Source organism: Ambystoma mexicanum, chromosome 5q (genome assembly GCF_040938575.1).
Source record: "Ambystoma mexicanum isolate Mex_15411 chromosome 5q, UKY_AmexF1_1, whole genome shotgun sequence".
Lineage (NCBI taxonomy): Eukaryota > Metazoa > Chordata > Amphibia > Caudata > Ambystomatidae > Ambystoma > Ambystoma mexicanum.
This window is the reverse complement of record NC_090933.1, coordinates 345938053-345956739: the sequence shown is the minus strand read 5'-3', so window position 1 is coordinate 345956739 and position 18687 is coordinate 345938053. Positions and strand designations below refer to the sequence as shown.

At 46.2% G+C, this 18687-nt stretch overlaps 1 protein-coding gene across 5 annotated transcripts in view; it reads left to right on the top strand.

Moving 5' to 3' along the window:
- CEP192 (centrosomal protein 192) overlaps positions 1 to 18687 on the top strand; it is a 2773731-nt gene that overhangs the window by 1702739 nt on the left and 1052305 nt on the right. For all 5 annotated transcript variants that reach the window (XM_069620824.1, XM_069620822.1, XM_069620821.1 and 2 more), the window contains one exon: positions 16417 to 16535. In XM_069620824.1, coding sequence (XP_069476925.1) covers positions 16417 to 16535 — 119 coding nt within the window. The remainder of the gene's footprint in view (positions 1 to 16416; positions 16536 to 18687) is intronic.

Sequence of the window (18687 nt, the reverse complement as noted above, 5' to 3'; positions counted from 1 at the left end):
GATTTGTGTGATATTTAACCAGAGTACAGTTGATGCACTTAATGAAATCTGATAATAATAGTGGTACCACTTACACCTGTAAATATTTTCCATTGTAGATTTACTGAGCACAAAGTGAGTTATTGTGATTGTGTATATAACCTTGAACCTTAAGACTGTGTTTTAACTAATACAGTGTGTGGACATTCCTTTGTGGCTGCTTGGGGACTATACTGTACTTAAGAACCAGCTGCATCACCTCCTGAGAAGCTAGGCCTTGATTGCTCGTCCATTGCTACCAACAATAGAGAATCTTGGCTGGAGTCCTCTGTCCCTCTCCTCGAACATATAGAGAGCCGATGTACATACCCTCCCCCCACCCCCCTCCAGTCTTTACACCAACCAGTGTCATGGTTAGAAGGCTTTCTCATGAGAATGAATATCAGATGACTGAGACAGATGAATAAAGTTCACCTGGTCATCAAATGTTTCAATGGTGTGGCATATAATGTGGGAATGGCTGGTTGGATTGTGATGTCACATGGGCTTACCAGGAGTGTTGTGGTATGTTTTGTTGAACCCAATCACAATACAGCTACATAGATTATTCCGTAAGGGTTGATAGGTGTTTACCAGTCAGCTGTGTGCAGTAGCACTTGTGTTGCAAAAGTACAAATGCTAATTAGTTTAGTGTGTCATAAAAAAATGTTTGATTTAGGGGCGTTACTTTGACAGCGCTTTTTCATGCACTTCTGTTCCGTACTTTGTTTGAAATTGCTGTCGCTGTTGTGTCTGGACCCTGAATAAAACTGTTACTTCTTGCTCGGAGTACTCTCCTTTTTTGACTACTTCTGTAATTTTTACTACCAAATTCGGTGGTGACCCCCTGCACATTTTCATGATGGACCATTCCTGTAATTAAGGCATTCATGGAAGGGGTAAAGAGACTTCACCCTCCTATTTCTAACCCAACTCCAGGGTGGAACTTGTTATTCTCACAAAATTAATGGGACCTCCTTTTGAGCCAATGCATAAGGCTAGTCTTAAGGCTCTTACCTGTAAGACTGCCTTCCTAGTGGCCATTACCTCTATAAGGAGAGTTGAACGGCAGTGTCTCAGTTCAGGACCCATTTGTGACTATTCACAAAGATTAGGTGGTATTGCACACACACACCCATTTTGATATATGATATGGCATTTATAACGCGCCTATACACAAGTGTTTCAAGGCGCGATGAGGCAAGAGGGGGGGGCAGACAACGATCCTACTAAGCCAGGTGTCGTTCAGCTCGCGCAAGTGCATGGGAAGGGGGGAAAAGGAAAAGTGCGAGCGGGAAGGGAAAGGGAAAAGTGCAGTACATGGGGAAAGTGGAATAAATGAGAAATGGCCAGCTGGTGGCAAGTACAAGGAGGTGCAGGCGTAAGTGCTGGTAGGGGGATTGAAGGGGTACAGAAAAACAGTCCCCCGGTGCAGGGGCTGCCAGGGGGCAGTGCAGGCAGGCAATTGATGGGGCCTGGGCCAGAGATCAGAAGGGGTGGCCAGGTAACCAGTGCAGTTTCAGTCAGGAGTTTGTGTTAGGGAGAATTCTCTTATAAGGCTAATTTCCTAAACCTAGTGAGTCCCCCAGCAACTTTGCTGGATTTTTGGGGTTTGTTTTTTTCTCCTGCTAAGAGTGAGACTCTCTTCCTCCCACTCTTAGGGATGATTTGAGGTAACGTCTTTGACTTTGTGTGCTTATGGGCTATGGGGTCTTTTACTCCATAGGGTATCATCTGTTTTTCATGTGTGTTACACAGCACCCTCAGTGCAGTAACACAGGGGTGTCATAGTGATCCCCAAACATACACTCCATACCCTGGGACTGACTGTCCCATTGACTTTACTAGTCCCAAATTGTGAACAGAACCAGTACAAACCATCATATTGTGGAAGTACTGGAAGGGGTTAATTTGATTGCCCCTGGGTCTGTTTTCAAGGGGGCACTGTCCGGTCCCCCCTTGTCGAGTTTCTGGCTTGTGGCAGTGCTTACCACGCAAAATATTCCACCGGAATATTTCCTAAGGGATTTTCCCATTGATTTTAAACGCACCACTTTTTGGTGCAATTTTAAAGATACCACTGGTTTATTTATTTAATATTAAATCCCTGGTTGGGTCTTTCTGCCAGAACTCTTTTCTAAAATGGCGTTCGTGTCCGTCTCTGTAACTCCAACCTAGGTCGGGCCCTTTGTTCCACTTTTTGGCGGGCTTCTCCACAGAAGCCCTCCAACTGGTGCCACTCTGTCTGGGTTCCACAGGATGTGTGGGGGAATTGGCACCCTGGACTGCGTTGCCTTAGCAACTCAAGTCGCACTCTGTTCTGATTGGGCCAGTGGTGAGCCGGCCGGCTCACCACTTAGCATGTTTGAGTGACAGCTAGGCTGTTGAATGGTTTTTTTTTTTGCATAAAAGCAGGGCCTTTGGGACTGGAACTTCAGAAGTCGCCACAGGACCTAAGAATCCGAAGAGGGAAGAAGCAGAGCCATCTGCGACAACACCACTGGTGGAGCCCTGCTGCAACAAACTCACCACTTTCCCAACGACAAGAGAAGATCTTCTGCTGGACGAGTTTTCTTCCTTTGAGCTGGTGGGATCAACCAGTTCGCCCCTTTCACCTTCCAAAGACGTCTCTTGGTTGAATCGCCCCTGCCAAGCACCCTGGCGGCCGGATAGCCAAGCTTCACCACTTTGACTGCGAATTAAAGGAACGCACCTTTTAACCGACGAACTCCGCGGCTGGTTTCATCCCTGTGCAGTGCATCGACTCCAAGTTTCCTCCTCGACGAGATCCTCTTTTCCCCTGGTCAAAACAACGAACTGCAACCACTGCCAGGAACCAACTGCCACCGCTGGAGCTTCCTCTCTCTTTAAGGTACTGTGTTCTGCCTGGCCTCCCTTTCCACAGATTGCTAAAGGTGACCCTTAAATCCTTGGCTTTCCAACTGGGTTGGCCCCAGACCTTCTAACTTTACTTCTTGAATCACCCCAACCTCTTTTGAACATTCTGCAAATACCTCTAGTGCTTTTTAAACTGTGCGATCTTGGGCACATTTCGCTTTGCTCCATTTAAAGTGGGCCTGGCCCATGAACTTTGGCTCTACAGTGTATACTGCCTTTACTCCCTTGCTTTGAACTTCTAAAAGTGTTGGGAACTGTTTTATTTCTATGCCCTGCCTTTTTCTCTCCCTTTAACTTAACTATTGGAGTACCATCTAGGCTACGCTCTCACATGATATGATAGGTTATTTATAACGCGCTCAACACCGAGGTTTCTAAGCATGGACCCGGGGATTGAACCTGTGTTGCTCTGTGTCGTTTTGCTTCCAAAGCGAGCACGTTGCCGCTGAGCTATCCTCCCGAGACATCTGTTTTAACAAATAGTGGTGTGTTAACTCTGACTTGTCTAATAGTTATCAAGGGAGGTGTGTATACTTTACCGGACTGTGTTTTAACTTGCTTTTGATTTAGAGTGCTAGTGTATTTCCTAAAGTGTGTTTTAAATAAATACTTATATACTTTTGATACAAAGCTCTGGTCAGTGTTTGTTTGCTCTACTGTGTTTTTAGCCCTATTGTGTATACTCTATATACTGCCCTACTCTTCTTGAGAGAAGTCCGACTGCTCCACCACAGCTACCAGGTAAATCTGGGTGGTGCAGACTGCTAACAATTGGGTTTACTGCTTACTCCTGTAGTCTTAATCTTTTTTCAGTGCTCCCCAAGGGAACTGCACAGGATTCTGCCTAACAGTTAAGCAGGGGAGAAGAGGCGGAGAGAACGCAGAAGCAAAGAGGAAGGTTTTGAGGTGCTTCCGGAACCTGAGATGGTTCTCCTCAAGTTTCAGGAAGGCTGTTCCAGAGAGAGGCCCCTGCCGAAGAGAGTGATCTGCCACCAACTCGTTGCTTGGAGAAGCGACTGACCCTGAGGGAGTTGGAGGCGGATGAGCGAAGAGCTCGAGAAGGAAGATATTTAGGTAGAGAGAGTTGATGGTATTGCGACCCCAGAAGGCCTTGTGTACAATGCAGAGGGTTATGAACTTAATCTTCGCAGCCACTGGGAGCCAGTGCAGAGATTTCAGTCCTGGAGTGATAGTCCCTGGGCTTGAGGCCAAGGACAAGTATCGCAGTCCTGTTCTGGATAAGTTGCAGAGGGCGGAGAGTAGAGGCAGGCAGATTTAGATGGAGGCTGTTACAATAGTCCAGCCTAGAGAGGACCAGGTCTCTGGAGACAGTGAGATTCTGGGGGAAGGAGAGGAAAGGAAGAATACCTCTGAGGTGCCGCTGGTAGTGTGACTTCTTAGAGACGTCAGAGATGTGAGGGGAGAAGGAAAGTGCAGAGTCGAAGAGGACCCCAAGGTTTTTAGCCTTGCAGGTGGGAGTAGGAAGAGGGCCAAGAGAGGCCGGCCAGAGAGCTGCAGGGAAGGAGGGAGTGGGTGTGCCGATTAGTAGAATCTCAGTCTTACTGGCATTAAGGCAGAGGTCGTTGGCGGGGCACCACTCCTGGATGGCAGACAGTCAGAGATGAGTGAAGGAGAGGAGGAGGCCGAGGGTAGCCTGAAAATGAGCTGGGTATCATCTGCATAGCACTGAAAGTTGGGACAGAGCGGCGATACGGTGGGCAAGGAGTGCCAGGTATTGGTTGAACAGCCAGGGAGAGAGGTTAGATCCCTGGGGACACCACAGGTAGAGAGAAAGATGTCAGAGAGGAAGGACCCAAGTTGGACCTGGGAGTGTCGGTTGGAGAGGAAAGAAGTCAGGCACGCCAGAGCCTGACCAGTGATACCCAGGTTATCATGGAGACGGTTGAGCAGGATGGAATGGTTGACAGTGTCAAAGGCAGAAGAGAGATCAAGCAAGATGAGAACACAAGGGGTGATTGAGCAGGTCTTCACAGATGTTCAGGAGAGCAGTTTCCGTGCTTCTGGCAGCTCTGAAGCCAGACTGATGGTCATGAAGACAACCAACAGATTCAGTGTGGAGATTGAGCTGGGAGATGGGCAGTTCCTCCGGGAGCTTGCCCAGGAAGGGAGTGATGGAGATTAGGCAATAGTTAGCTGGGCAGAAGTGGGTCGGTAGAGGGTTTCTTAAGAAGATGGTGCACAAGGGAGTGCTTCAGGGGGGAAGGCAAGACTCCAGTGGCGAAGGAGTGATTGCAGAAATCTGCCAGGGCAGGCGCCAGGGAGTCGATGCGGTCCTTGATAGTTTTGAAGGAATAGGGGTGAACCTGTTTCGATGAGACTTTCATAGATCGGACTTGTCTAGAAACCTTGTCTGCAGAGAAGGAGGGAGGAGGGGTGGCTATAGCAGGGCCAGAGGAAGAGCAGGGTAAAGCGGGAGGGAGGAGAGTGAGGACAGGATGTCCTGAGTTTTAGAAATGAAGTGAGAAGCCAGTGCCTTGCAGAGAGCCTGGGAAGGGACAGGAGAGGTAGAGACTGCGGAAGGTTTGGCCAGTTCCTTGCAGATTTTAGACTTCAGCCGAGTTGTTAGATTCCGCATTGACCCGGGCTTGGATATGAGCTCTCTTCTTGAAGAAGACAGAGAGCTGGTATTGCCTTTGCAGCAGGCAGCAGGCCATTTTGTCAGAGGATGAGCTTGAAGCACACCATTTCCTCTCCGCCACCCTACACCTGCGTTTTAGGGTGACGAGGTCTGAGTCATAACAGGAGTTACACTTGACTTTGGGCTTCAGGCGGATTCTCATGACAGGGGCAAGGATATCAAGAGTATCAGAAATAGGAGAGCGGAGCGTGTAGAGGGCTATGTCAGGGTGAGAGTCAGCCAGAGGAGGAGGAGGGGGTGAGAAGGTGGCGGCGAAAGCCTCAACTGACACGCGCTTCATGGGTCTGATGACCGAGAAGGTGGGTGGCAGTGACGGAGGTGGCTTGGCCTGCGGGGTAGGGAGGGTGAGGTGGGAGGATAGGAGAAAGTGATCACTCCAGGAGAGAGGAGTGGAGAGAGGGACAGAGAGTGGAAGGTATGAAGAGATCAGAACATCGAGAGTGTGCCCTGCAGAATGAGTCGGGCCAGAGGGGAGAATGGAGAGAGAGTCGCAAAGGTCGCGAAAGAGTCTATAGGGGGGACAGGAGGCGTTCTGGTGGATGTTGAAGTCTCCAAGAAGGAGGAGTTGAGTGGTTGAGGCCAGGAGTGAGGAGGAGAGGTCCGCCCACTTCAAAGGAAGAAATCTGACCAGGTGGCCGATAGATAGTAACCACAGTAAGGGAATGTCTAGGGAAGAGATAGCCTGCAGACAAGGCATTAAAAGGAGGAGTAGGCCTGCATAGGAGTGACAGAGGCAGGAATCCACTCGGGGAAGATAAGGGCTACACCCCCACCAGAGAGTTTGGGCCTGGGCGCAGAGGATCTTGTAGCCATCTGGTAGGAGCGTGTCAAAGCTGGTGACAGAGCTGGCCGTAAACCATGTCTCAGTGAGTCCGAGGACATCGAGGTCAAGTTCTTCAAGAAGGCGGCAGATATCAGAAGAATGTTTGACAGTGGAGCGTGAGTTAAGAGTGGCAATGTGGAGAAGGTTGCCATCCTTGAAGGACTTCCTGAGAGGGGTACAGATCAAAGGTATGCCCTGCGGAAGTGTAGAGAGCGCCTGAGAGGGGGCAGAGAGGGAGGGGGGAAGGCAAGGTAGCCAAGTATATGAGGCGCGGAAAGCGTCTATCAAAGAGATGGAGGTTGGCCTGAGTGCCTTGGACCAAGACGGTCCCATTAGAGTAGACATTAATGATGACCTTATAGGTTAGGAAGGAGGCCAGGAGGGCTCCCAACGGGTGTCTCCATTAATAGGAGAAAGGAGAGAGCACAGAGACCATATGAGGGGTCCCTAGATCTGATGAAGGAACGACAGAGGATGTCGGTGAGAGTTTCCGTGGAGGAGGCACTGATGTAGGTGTCGGCGATAGGGAGGCCGGGGTTGGAGACAAGGATGTCCTTTTTAAACTTCTTCCTACCAGACTTAGTGAGGAGAGCAGGATAGTCAATAGAGAAGCAGTTATAAAAGATAGGGGAGACCGAGAGCACCATGGAGTAGGTGGGAGAGGAGGGGTCCCAGGGGTAGACAGACAAGACAGCGAGATGCAAGTGAGTAGAGCTATGGGACAAGACGACAGCACTCAGGATGCGGGCGCAGAAAAGCACAGGACATTCTAAGACAGGAGAGAAGACATACCTAAATTTGAGAATCCTAAAGAGGGAGAAAAGGCCTAGGTTTCACAGTACAATTCTAGTGGTGCAAATGCAAGTAAATTAAAACAATGCAATTTTAGCGGTGCAGGTACAGGCAAATTAAAACCAATGGGAAACCACCTAAATTAAAGAATCCTAAAGAGGGACCTAAATTGCACCTAAATTAATTTCCACATTATTCAATCATTCAAACTTCTAACTTTCTTTCAGAATCCATCTAATTCAGCTGAAAGAAGCCTCCATACACTAGATGGTAGTCGAGCAGTGGTAAACTACCTTGAAAAGACTGAACCACTAAGAAAGACAAGCCAATTCTGTGTCTGTGGTAGTTTGTAGAGAAGGGGACCCTTTCTTTAAATCGGCTATTTCCAAATGGTTTGTTGAATGCCTTGCATTGGGTTACTCTCTTGCCAAGAGAGACTTACCCCTTACGCCTAGAGTTCACTCTAATCGAGGCACAGTAGCTATTATAGAGTTTATTGCGAATGTTCCTCTTGATTCTATTTCCAAAACAGATAGCTGGAGTTCTGTTCACACTTTCACTCAACATTACTGCTTAAACACACACTCTAAGACTGATTATCGGGTGGGGCAAGCAGTGCCAAGACATCTCTTTGCTACTGTTACTTCACACATCTCACCACCATCTCCTGGTACTGCTTGCGAAACTATGCGCAGCATGTGATTCTAAGTATATTCACAAGCATCAGAAGACGTACATTACTCACGTAATCGTATTTCGGATGATTGCGTCTGCTCAGATTCACATGCACCCACCCTTCCTCCCCTTTTGGAGAGGAGCATAGACATCTTACACCTTCTTTCTTCTATTCTCACTCACACATTCTGCAAGGCTCCCTCATGGCAGACAATCAGTGGGACCTCGACGCATGAAGGATTTTGGTTACACTACACGTCTCGTTAGGGATAGTGTTAGTCACGCCCATGTCGACGTCCCTTTTCGATCTTCGAAATAATGATGCAATAACCCACAATTGCCACTAGATGTCGGACTATATGTATCGCTTGTGAATCTAAGCAGATACATTACTTATCTTAATCGTATTTCTGATGATTGTATGTCCTACATAAGACAACCTTATACCGCTTAAATGATGATCATAAATATATGGACCGCTCACACATACACAATTTAGATGTGCACATGGTCCTGAAACAAAAGGCTAAGAAGCACACCCCTTGAATTCATGCAGACACATGGGAAAGGAAGGAGAAGGGTTGAGATGAGCAACATGCTTCCAATGAGAAGTCGCAATATTAACTGTCAATTGAACAGTAACATGGGTGGGAACGGTAAGTTGGAGCCAACCTTTAGGTCCCATGAGAGAGGATGTGAAGCATTCTTTTTTCGTTGCCACACTGTTCACATCTCACAAAGTGATTGGTCAATTGTGGTAGAAGTAGCCCACCCAAGAACACTCGAGAGGGAACAACCAATGATCAACTGAGTTATGTTGCAACATGTTAACCTGTATACTGTCCAATCAAAACTGTGAGAAACTAGACAACCCCATTATTAGATCGTTGTCAAGAGGATGTCATTAGCATGGTCACAAGGGATAGGCCTGGCCAATAGGGCTAGGTATTGTATAGATTCACCTATGGCACAGCCAAGACTGTCCAATCCGCGATGAATTTACATGCATCTTGAAACAATGTGTGAAATTCAGCTCCACTTCTCACTATATAAACCGCCATTTAATTATGTAATGTTGAGTGATTCGGGAATTGTTCCCTGCCAAGGTTTTATGTAAAACTTTTGTTTTTCTTTCTTCTCTTGCACTTGTATTGGCTCATTGGATACATTTTATATGGTTCAGCTTTTAGGCCTACCATACAGGGTCAAAAGGAGCAATACAGCACATGATTAATTGGCAGCCGCAGGTTGTGTGCCTGCTCTCTCGGGGTACGTGTGAGAGAATAAAGGGGAGGCTGTATGCAAAGAATAAATTGTCAGGGACTGATTAGGAGATGGTGAAGGTATAGATTCAGAGTTTGCTAGGATGGGAGTGGAGAGAGGTTAGAATAGTGGTATGATTCATTGCAGTCCAGGATAGTAGAGAGAATAAAGGTGAATTTGTATGTGCAAAAAGAATTTTGGAGTGCCACTTGGAGCAGCATCACAGGTCATGTGTAGTCTGCTCGCAGATCTGGGAGATGAACCTGGGGTGGGGGCAACATCTAGATGGGGAGAAGCAAGAAGTATAGTGAACTTCAAGAGGCAATTGTTGTGTTGAAGGCCACAAAGACCTGTTCAATAGAGCTGGCTTTGGGTGGAGAATCTGTCCCAGATGGCAAAGAAAAAACTCCACTTTTAATAAACGCCTTACATTAAACTCTCTATTAACCCACTACACAAACCCACACACTGCATTACCATTTTCTCAGCCAATGGCTCACCTTCCCAAATCATTTCCTCCACACCACTTCCTCCTGTTGGTCTCTTACTCTGCCTGCATCACCTGCTCTGACCTCAATGAACAGTCCACAACTCCCACTTCCTGTAACTTTATATTGTCCCTCCTTTGTACAGATTGGGCTCCTTTCCCTAACTAATCCTTTCCTGCCTTCCCGCTCCGGGCCATGCATGTACAAAGCAAATGCATAAAATGGGGGCTAAGCCTCACCCATTTCCTTTATGCTGTCAAACTGCAGAACCTCCACGGCAGTCAGGATGGCCAATGTCTGTTCGCCTGTTGGTAACATTCCTCCAAATTCTCTTCGGTAAGTCTGTGGGTGAGGTTTCCAGCCCTCGTTAACTGCCCCTGCTGATATAGGGTTTATATGGCATCCACATCAGCAGACAGCAGTGTGCCAAAGCAAACTATTTGCTGCAAGTCTGTGTTCCCCCACCTCTCTCGCTGCTGGCATTGGATGCTGTTTTTACGACATTGTGCATGGTGTTTCGGTCTGTGGTGCTTCCACAGCGCAGTTGTGTGGGCTTGTTGATGTCTGGGTGCAGCTGATCCACTGCTCCAGATCCTCTAAAAAAGCTAGAGGAAGACTGGCGAGCACCTTAAAGGCAAGGTCTAGTAAAACATTTTATTTAAAAAATAGATAGGCAACATAAAAAAAATACTAGCATTCTCTTTTTTAAAACTTCCTATGTAAAATTTTGAGCTATTCAAGCTCAAAATTCGCAAAAGCAAGCACATGGGCGCATCAATTTTGTGAAATGGATGCCCTCCTGTGCTGGCTTTTGCTTTTGCGGCACTAATGAAGGAAAAGCCAGCCAGCTTTAGTAAACAAAAGCTACCGCTGGGTGGCTTTCTCTTCATTAGTGCTGTACGCGGAGGACGGGGACCGGAGACCAGAGCAGGAAAGCTGCAGCTGAATCTCGGTAAGTGCTATTTATTTTTTTTTAAAAATAAGCACTAGCTGCGGTTTTTTTTTCTAAGTTTTCCGGGCTGGAGGAGCCCGGAAAACTTAGAAATAAAACCGCAGCTTTAAAAATGTTGTATTTATGTTTGCGGTCGCTTTTGAAGCGACCACAAACATAAATACAACGTTATTGTGTTGGAAAACGCTGAGGTTTTTCTTTCCGAGTTTCTCAGGCTCCTCTGGTTCCGAGGAGCCTGAGAAACTCGGAAAGAAAAACCGCAGCGTTTTCCAACACAACCGCGTTGTGTTTCTGCCTGCTGTGGCTATCACTTTGGGTCTCCGGTGCTCCCAGGGGAGCACCGGAGACCCAAAGTGAAAGCCACAGCAGGCAGAAACACAACGCGGTTGTGTTTACATGCCACGTAGTGTTTCTGCCTACAGCTGATTTCCCATTTGGGGCTCTCGGAGAGCCCCAAATGGGAAATGCTAAATGCTGCCTTGTTTCTGCCTGAATCTGCTTTCCCATTTGGGGTCGGAGCCCCAAATGGGAAAGCAGATTCAGGCAGAAACAATGCAGCATTTCCCATTTGGGGCTCTCCCGAGCCCCAAATGGGAAATCAGCTGTAGGCAGAAACACTACGCGGTTGTGTTGGAAAACGCTGCGGTTTTTCTTTCCGAGTTTCTCAGGCTCCTCGGAACCGGAGGAGCCTGAGAAACTCGGAAAGAAAAACCTCAGCGTTTTCCAACACAATAACGTTGTATTTATGTTTGCGGTCGCTTCAAAAGCGTTTTTAAAGCTGCGGTTTTATTTCTAAGTTTTCCGGGCTCCTCCAGCCCGGTAAACTTAGAAAAAAAAAACGCAGCTAGTGCTTATTTTTTTAAAAAAAATAAATAGCACTTACCGAGATTCAGCTGCAGCTTTCCTGCTCTGGTCTCCGGTCCCCGTCCTCCTCGTACAGCACTAATGAAGAGAAAACCACCCAGCGGTAGCTTTTGTTTACTACAGCTGGCTGGCTTTTCCTTCATTAGTGCCGCAAAAGCCAGCACAGGAGGGCATCCATTTCACAAAATGGATGCGCCCATGTGCTTGCTTTTGCGAATTTTGAGCTTGAATAGCTCAAAATCTTACATAGGAAGTTTTAAAAAAGAGAATGCTACTATTTTTTTTTATGTTGCCTATCTATTTTTTAAATAAAAAATTTTACTAGACCATGCCTTTAATAGAGGCATTGCATGAAACAAAGGGTTACTGCAAACTTGTAGGTAGGCATAAAGGGAAGGGGTAAATGGTAGACCTCCCTCTCACCCTCTTGACAAGGCCAGGCTATTTTACCTTGCTTGGCTACATAGAGATCCATAGTCTGGTTTGAATTTGTTTCGTTTTCTGGGTTGTATTGAGTCTGTTGGAGATGAAGGTAAACTGAGACAGAAGTGTAGGAGGGCTTTGAGAGCGAGTGGTCAATGATGGGCAATGTAGAGCGCAGTGCAGAACATATGAACGGATGATATTGAGATTGACCAGATTTGTGAGTTGTTGTGGTAGGCACCCAGCAAATGATTAGAGGATGGAGTGGTTAAGGAGATTGAACTTTCCCTTGAAGAGAATTCTGAGTGCAAAGTCAATAGTGGGAAGGGATGACTTGGGAACACAAGTGGGTCAATACATGAGACTAGTGTGAGGTGTTGGAGCACATCACTGTGCAATTGCTTACACCAAGAGCAAGGGATGATGGCGTTTGGGAGAGGGGGTAGATGGGCAGGATCACATGATCATTAGGAGTATGCTACCGCCTCCATTAGACCATTTGGGAGCTTGGGAGAAAGTAAAAGTCTGGTAGAAGACTACCAAGTCTGTATGTCACTGTGCTGATCCATATGCCAGTGATTACCATAATGGAGAGATGGGGTTGGTAGGAATTTGAGTCTTTGAAGGAGGATTTGTTGCAAAGTGATTGAGCATTCCAGGTCCTGGAGGAGGGTATTATTGGGGAAGGTTCTGAGGAGAGTTGAGGCGTGGATAAAAGTGATGTGGATAAATTGGGCTGGTTGTGTGGCTTTTATGAGTTAATGCAGGCAGTGGAAGAGGTTTGGAGAAGGTGGTGAACAGCAGTGGAGGCCCCATGTAGTTGGAAGCATGGAATGGTTGTGTGAGGAAAAATGTAGACTAGGAGGGCAAGAATTAGGAGCGCATTGTAGGGGCTGTGTTTAGTGGGTACAATTGTAAACTGTTAGTGAACAAGAAATTAAATTAGCAAGCAAAAAGAGATCACAATATTTAGGTTCTAACGATTTGCATTTAAGAGATAGGTAGGATGGTAATCTGTGTTGCTTGGTGATTGTAGGTGGTTGTTGAATAGTTGGGACCTGGAGAGAAGGTAGTTGGTCACAGTACCTGAAATGCTGGCGTAGCAGTTTTGGCAAGGAGGCAGGAAGGCGTGATGGGTGACTAGGTGAAATCCTTTTCCTAATTGCCCTTGCCATGTGACATACGGCTGCCCTTGAGAGTAAATTAATGTTTGTGGGCTTGCCAGGTGATGCGGCCAGTCCTGCAGGAGTGAAACAGTCTTATTGGCTGCCCTGCATCACCCGACCATCCCATAAACATTTACTTTCAAGGGCAATCGGACTGTTTCACTCCTGCTGGGCTCTGTTAAGTGGCGAACTAAGGAGGGCCTTCAAACCCACAGTGAGGTCTCTAATTTTGTGAACTGGCCTGTGCTGAATAGGTTACCCAACTATTGTGAAATTGACATTGATGAGGCTGACACAGCAGCCACGCTGTATCTAGAGATCCTTTCCTTTATTCTGGATCTCAGCCCGGTTACCTGATGCAGCCAGCTGATCAGGCTAGGACAGTCCATTTTACCTGTCTTTGGGAACAATTGCAAAGGCTTTCCTCTTGTATCCAGTGTTAGGAAAGATTTGTCTTTACTGCACCTTTCCTTCCATCATATGGGATTCCCAAACTTGTTGCTTTTATTTTCTGAATCCGACTTGTACTTTTTACAGTGCAGTAAAGTCTTAAGCTTCACTGCACTGCCTTTTGCTCACATGTCATGGGTAAACGACATGTCCTTCAGCCTGCCAGTACTCAAACTTTGTTTCCCATAGTCGTGTTATTGTTACTACTTTTGGTTACTTTTGTATCACTTGTGGTAACTTTTTATCATTGTGCACAGCAGCTTACACTGCAGTACAATGGGGTGCATTTTTGTTTTGTCCTAGACTAATCCTCAGGATTGTTGGTAACTCTAGGTGTGCTAAAAGGATAAGCTTGTGGCAGCAGTGATGTTTTCCCACTTTTTGGGAATTTTCGTTTCAGCCTAACTGCGTTTACTGCATTTGGCTGCTAACAGTGGCACTGTTCAAACATGGGCGTGCCAAAATATTTTTCGCTTGTCCTTTTGCCATCTTATTCTTCAGCCTTCTTCCTGGCCTGTGACGCCAGGAAAATCCTCATAAGGACTTGCAGTGCCCAGGAAAGCAGAAGCTTTTGGTGGGCTACTGGAGGGCAGTGTGTTTTTGCTGGCAGGATGTGGGCTGGGTCTGTCCCAATCCACAAACTGCTATTCGGTGTATCAGAGTGGTATGCATGAATGTTCCCGCCAGTGGTCCTGATTGGAACACTTCTGGGCTGTGTGTGTGGGCTAGTCCTGCTATTGGCTAGTGAGGGCAGCAGCTCTTACTTGGCTTTTAAGATAAGAATAGGACTCCTGCACCCGTTCTTCAGAGACCTTGGAGAAACCTGAAGAGACCCGCGAAGATTCCTGAGACTTGTCTGAAGGAGGCCTGGCAACCAACTTCTGCTGCTGTCCTGAAGAAGCCCTGACTTAGCAGTCCTGCGAAGGAGCTGCCAACCCTGTAGAGGAGCGACCATCTATTCCTGACGTCTACTCGGTGGCCTGCCAGAGGAAGCCTTCGGAATGCCTGGAACTGTCCTTTGGCTGACTAGCTTTGTTTTTGGGCTACTGTGCTGCCGGCGTCACCATACAGAGTTTCGGGCTGAAACCTGGGGCTGGGGGGGGATCCTCAGCTGGTCCTACTAGACTACCTCCTGTGAAATGTAGCGTCCTATCATCGAGAGGACCCGGGATAGGAGGGAAAGTCAGACCGCAGATGCAGAGTCCTTGCATCACCGTGCTGCAGTGACCACCGTCCGAAATATCTTACCTGACCCGAGTCCTGTCCTGAGAGGGATCCTGCATTCATCAATGGAGAGTCCTTGCAACAGTGAAAGACACCAACCGGAGATCAGCTCGAACCTGCAACCCCTGTGAATCGAGGACTGTGACTTTCGGTGGGAAAAGCAACATGGGACCCTCTTCCTTTGTCCTGCCAAGTCTGGGAAGAATTGGAGTACAGGTGGGTATGTTACAAGAACCCTTCACTGGACCCCAGAGACCCTACCTGAATTTTGTCCTGCTTCATAACTTCTGTGGAACTTTTACCTGAACAATTGGGCAAAAGCCCCAGACAATTCGGGGCTGGACAATTTTAGTTGGGGATCATTTCTGTGGATCTTTTTGTACATAATAATATTCTAACCTTTCCTTTGCAGGAGATTCTGATGTGTATTATGCCCTATAACAAATTGAATGATGTATGTATTTAGTTTGATAGTATCGTGTGATAAGTTACCTGCTAGTAGTAATTTTTCTATAGTGTGTTTTGGCCATAAATAACTATTTTTATACATCCTGTCTAAGTGTAATCTGGGATTCCCATTGTGTGACCTCATTGTGGACCCTTTACAAGCTCACCTCTTCTGAAGAACATAGTCTAGACCGCCTGTCACTGCTAACTAAACTGGTTTGGCTACAGCTTCGCAGAGTTGTTTCTGTCACAATATAGGTTGACCTTGTATACATCTGTCCACCAGGCCAGAGTATAGAAAATCAGTCCTAACACCCAGTCTTAGTGGAGAGGCTTTGTTCGAATTCTAAGGATGGGGTGGTTCCTAATAGTGCAAAACTAAATTTCTAAGCTGGCTATTTGAAAGAGATTACAAATGGCTAGTACACATGCATATTTAAAATATTAAAGCATGGGGGTACCATATTCAAAGCCTTTTTCATAACACGACAAAAGAAGAAATGCCACTAATATGCATCCAGGTGCTTTAAAATTGTTTCAGGGATTAGTGTAATTATAAGTACACCCGAATTCAGGTTTGCTTTTGACTACGACTAGTTTCGAATGACTTATTAGGCCCATTATTGTGTCACCATAGTTTTTGTATTCTGTTACTATGTGATTTAAGGTAATATAAATGATGCAAGTCAGCTGGAATGCACAGCATAGAGATTAACTATTATAGGTAGGCATTTTACAATGCATGTTTATTTTTTTTTTGTAATCTCTGAATATGTTCTCTACCTCAAATATGTCTTTGAAACAGTGTATTTAATTGTAGCTCCTTTTCTGTTGTGGACAGCATGTTAATATAACATTTATATTGGCTCTAATTCACTCGGGATTTATAAAAGAATGCATGGTAACTTTGTATGTGATGGCAATTTGATTACCTATCACATGTATAATAAATAACATCATCCAAATTAATGCCATCCCCTGGTACAGGCTTTAATTGTCAAGAAAAACGAAGTACAACTTTAAGAAACAGACTTGCTTCATTGATATGTTTCTTATGTCATAGGCTTACCACTGAAGAGCTGACTCAACCGTTTCTTTTTGAGCTAGATGAATGGTTTCATTAGATGCGTGTTAATAAAACCTTTTATTACAGCACTTGGAAGCAGGATGAACCCGGCAAGCAGCACTGTATAAAAATCTTTGTATTTCATCTGATAATGCAATGGATTTGTCAAACAAATCTTAAAACTTACATTTTTCTCTTCTGTTGTTAGTGTGCTGAACAAGATAGTTGTTTCTCTGTTGAGCCTGTGGATCTTTTCCTCATGCCTGGGACAGAGCAGGCAGTGGCTGTCTTATTCTGTCCACAAAACCCGAACACGAAGGCAAAAAGGTAAAAGCACTGTATGTCTGAGTCAGGAAGGCATGTGTAAACCAGTTTGTCGTTTGTATAAATACCCCTGCTTGACATGAACATAACAAATAATTTCCAGAGTTAATTTATACCGATTTCCACATTAAAATTGGCTATTTGGAAATTAGGGGCTTGAGGCATGTAACCAGGCATCACCTAGTTCACCATCATCTCTGTAACATTGTTGTATGTAGACACGATAAGAAACTGTATACAAGGGTCCACTTTGGTGAGTGTTAACTTTGTCATTTTTCTTACACATGCCTGTAGTTGAATACAACTTATACAACCTATGTCGTAAAAATAACTTCTCCCTTTGATTCTTCATTTTATTAAATAGCTCTAGTTGAAGACATTTTGCAGAATACTTTACATATTCGGTTGCGGGCATTGGAGCGACTCAAATCTTTGAGACATTGTTTATTTTAGTGCCACACAATCTGTTTCAGGAGTTAACCACCATCCTACAGAAATGTCACTGATGCAGAAATCTCACGCATTCAGGCCGTTCTCGTTTTGGATGCAACAGCAGCTGTACTGATCTCTTAGTTCCAGAGGTTAAGCCTGTGGATGTTTCAAGACAGGAGGTGCCTGACCGTCGTAACCATCCATCTAAAAACCCCTTTCTTTTAGGAAGACTTTGTGCCTAAAACATCTTTGGTGGCGTAGAGGCATGATTGAAACAATGTGTCTGAGTTCTAATTGCCTACGACCAGCATGTCCTGAAGATGTTCCCCCTTCATCTGGTTACCTTCACGTCACCGCATATTATGAAATAGACATAACACATTGGGAAATACTTATAGCACCACATAAGTTTTTTCTTAACTTTGTTTTTATTAAGCATTTCAGTAATCAAACCAAGAACACCAGGTAACCCCTGGTTACATCAATGTGAAACTCCAGTAAAAGAATACAAGAGAAAATACCCCACCCTTCCTTCCTTCCTTCCCACCCGCACATGACTATGCCAGGAATAACCAGGCCATGGGTATGTAGAGCAAAGGCACAGAACAGGACACAGAATAAGACCAGTTGAAGATGACTGACATAGTAGGGCCAGGGCAACCACCAGGGCGCCGGGAGAACAAATAAACCGACAATGAGGAGCACAAGGTAAATCCAGGGATCCAGCAACACATTAGATTTACAGTCTCATAGCAGCAGAGTCATCATTAAGGAGAACTGACCAATCTTGTACAAACGAGGACATTGCATCATTGGCTATAGCCAAACATTTTTCATACGTGAAGATTGACCACAGCTTAGCAAGCCACTCCGCCTTGGAGGGAGTGGAGGAACCTTTCCATTTTTGAGCAAGAGCAAGCCAACCTGCCCTCAGCATTGCTCCAACTACCCTTGGGAAGACATACTGCTCAGAGTCCGGCATGGGTGTACTCAAGAGAATCTCCATGGGAAGGAGGGAAGGGGCCGTTCCTGCTGTATCCCTGATCCAACTAAGCAGCTCAGCCCAATACATCTGGATGACCGGACAGTCCCACCACAAATGGAACCAGGTACCACGCTGCGAGCACATTCTGGGGCATAGCGGGGATACACCCTCGAACATCTTAGCCAGGGTGGCAGGGGGACGGTGCCAAGAATGAAGCATCTTGAAGCCATGCTCCATGGCCGATGTATACAAAGACCCTGAGAAAATGGACCTAAAAATCGCCCTCCAAGTGGGCTCCCCAAGAGCTATTCCCAGCCTTTCCTCCCATATCCGCTTAAATGCCTGCCTACCCTCCAAATTGGCTGTGATGTGAACGCTGTAAATCCTAGAGAGGGAACCCTTCCTAGACGTGGACTCTGCAATGACTCTCTCGAAGGGGGTAGGGGGTTTGAGACTGGCTAACCAGCCACCTGGGGTGGGTGAGAATCCCCTTAAGGCGTAAGTACTCAAAAACAGAAACCTGATTGCCCCCATTGCTTCCGACAGTTGGTCGTGCTCAATGAAGACACCCTGGCAGAAGAGCTGGGACGCCTGCTCCAACCCCTTGTCCGACCAAGCCTGGGAATTACGAAACCCCGTAGAGCTGAGATCAAAAGGAGGACCCCAGAGGGACGTCGGGGTCGAAGACCTGGAGGAGAGCAGTTTGTTGTCCTTGTCTGGCTTCCACGACGCCCATAA